Source organism: Pygoscelis adeliae, unplaced genomic scaffold (genome assembly GCF_000699105.1).
Source record: "Pygoscelis adeliae isolate BGI_AS28 unplaced genomic scaffold, ASM69910v1 Scaffold32, whole genome shotgun sequence".
In the NCBI taxonomy this organism is placed as follows: domain Eukaryota; kingdom Metazoa; phylum Chordata; class Aves; order Sphenisciformes; family Spheniscidae; genus Pygoscelis; species Pygoscelis adeliae.
This window is the reverse complement of record NW_008824368.1, coordinates 3,028,429-3,030,440: the sequence shown is the minus strand read 5'-3', so window position 1 is coordinate 3,030,440 and position 2,012 is coordinate 3,028,429. Positions and strand designations below refer to the sequence as shown.

The following is a 2,012-nucleotide window of genomic DNA, read 5'->3' as shown; positions in this document are numbered from 1 at the left end:
TTAGAATAGAGAGAAGAGGATTCGTTCCAGACAAACCGACCCCAGGGAACACTGATCCTCTGTGGAGCCTTGCAACCCTGGTCCATACTGACACAGATGCTGTGGATTGCACTGAAGAGGGCTTCCAAGAACTGTGAAGACAAGGTTTTGAAATATGTCAGAAAAAAGATTTTGTTTTAGCTAGAGTCTTTCTTGCTCAGGTACTCGGTAAAGAAGTGTGTAGTGGGAACTGAGGCCAGTGGAGAGAGGTGATAGTGGTCAGCAGAAGACACTTAGGGAAGAAGGTTGTTGAAGGAATGTTCGCCTGGCTGGCCCTCCTGCTTTCTGGCAATCACCCTTTTACAACTTTTCTACATAAGGACTGCATCTGGATCATCGAGCTTAATTGTGTATTTTCCATGAACTTGCCCAGTCACCTTTTTATTTGTTTTACATTTCTGGCCTCCAGAACATCCTAAGGCAGCAAGTCCCAGGTTGCAATTACGTGGTTTGAAAAGTCCTCATTGTTCGTTGTCAGCCTGCTGCCTGGTAATTCACTGGATGTCCCTTATATCGTATCCAGTGAGAAATACCAGAGAATTACTTTCTTCTTTGTAATACTCATATTTTATTCTATTTTCCCTCAGTTGTCCCTCAGCATCTTAGTCTCAGGTATTTAATCTGGCATTCATTTTGGGCAATGAATTTCCTACCTTAGACATTTCTTCTCTTTCGTGTACTGTCAGAGCAGCTGGTTCATGAGAAGCATGTGTTTAATTCTGAGTATTAGGCTTTGTGCATATAGATAGTACAATTGCATTAAAACATAGCTTGTCAGACCAAAGATGATAGTCTTCATCACCAGTGTATCTAGACATCTGTTCAAACGTCAGTGATGCACTGTACATAGTAAAAATAACAAAACTGTCTGTGTTCACATTTAGATGTTTGCACTTATGTGTTTTTTCCTTTTTTTTTTTTTTTTTGATTTTTGTTTCCCAGAATTTGCCTCGAAGTTAGAGCAGGTTGTTTAGACTCTGACGCTATCGCACTGCTTGATATATTCTTTTCTCCTAGGAGCGGGTATTTGCACTCTCCATAGCTCTGGCAGGCAAAGCAGCGTGCATGTGCCAGACACTCCTTATATCTCTTGGCTCTCTCCCAAAGAGCTGCCTGTGTGATGCTCCCTGCCCCCTATGATTTTGGCGTTTGCATGGGAGTCATTGGTGACAAATTGTAAGCACAGTACTGTTTCACTTAGTTCAAACAAATTGACCGAGTGTTTTATTTCTTAGGCATGTGAGAGCTGGAACCGAACTCACGTGGGATTATGGCTATGAAGCTGGAAGCATGCCAGAGACAGAGATTTCCTGTCAGTGTGGAGTTCAGAAGTGCAGGAAAAAAACCTTATAGGCAAAGCCTTCCTAGGGTCAACACATCATGTACCTGGAGATTTATATGCTGGAAGGGACTACTACACATCGAACTGTACACTTAAGTCTGTGGTGCTAATTACATGCAACTAAAATGCCTTTCACCTGATCGTTTTTTAAATTTACATTTAAATGTCGCTATTGTAGTTTACAGAATTAGAACTGTTTGCCATAAGAGCAGGCATCAAACTTTTCCTAGATAATTTCTGTGCTCCTAGTCTTGCCCCCCTCCCTTTTCATTCGCAAGCAAAGTTCACAGTGCACTGGAAGAACTCATGCTTCTGTGCCATTTGCAGCAGAGACATGACTGATGCAGCGCAATGGTTAGTTGATGTTTTCTGTGCCCTTCCACAATGCTGAGTTAGCAAAACGCAGTTTTCTGAAACTCATATGAATGCAAGTCTGCCTGTTTGGGGGCTAAGAAGTATTAAAATATACCTAAGCCCAATGGATCCAGTGAGACAGATAGTCCTGAACAGTGATGAGATTAATAAGAACAGTGTGCAGAGCTGTGTTCGTGCTACAAAGTGAGCTGGGCAAGTTCTGCTGCTGCAGGAGAGAAATGACTGGTTTTTATTGGATTGCATCCCTCTCCATGTT

The 2,012-nt window shown here is 42.2% G+C and overlaps 1 protein-coding gene across 1 annotated transcript in view; it reads left to right on the top strand.

The window, feature by feature from the left end:
- Window positions 1–1,789, top strand: part of SETDB2 (SET domain, bifurcated 2) — a 23,470-nt gene extending 21,681 nt beyond the window's left edge. Inside the window, exon 14 of the mRNA XM_009319953.1 lies at window positions 1,275–1,789. Coding sequence (XP_009318228.1) covers window positions 1,275–1,392 — 118 coding nt within the window. The 3' untranslated portion in view covers window positions 1,393–1,789. The remainder of the gene's footprint in view (window positions 1–1,274) is intronic.
- The last annotated feature ends 223 nt before the right edge of the window (window positions 1,790–2,012 follow it).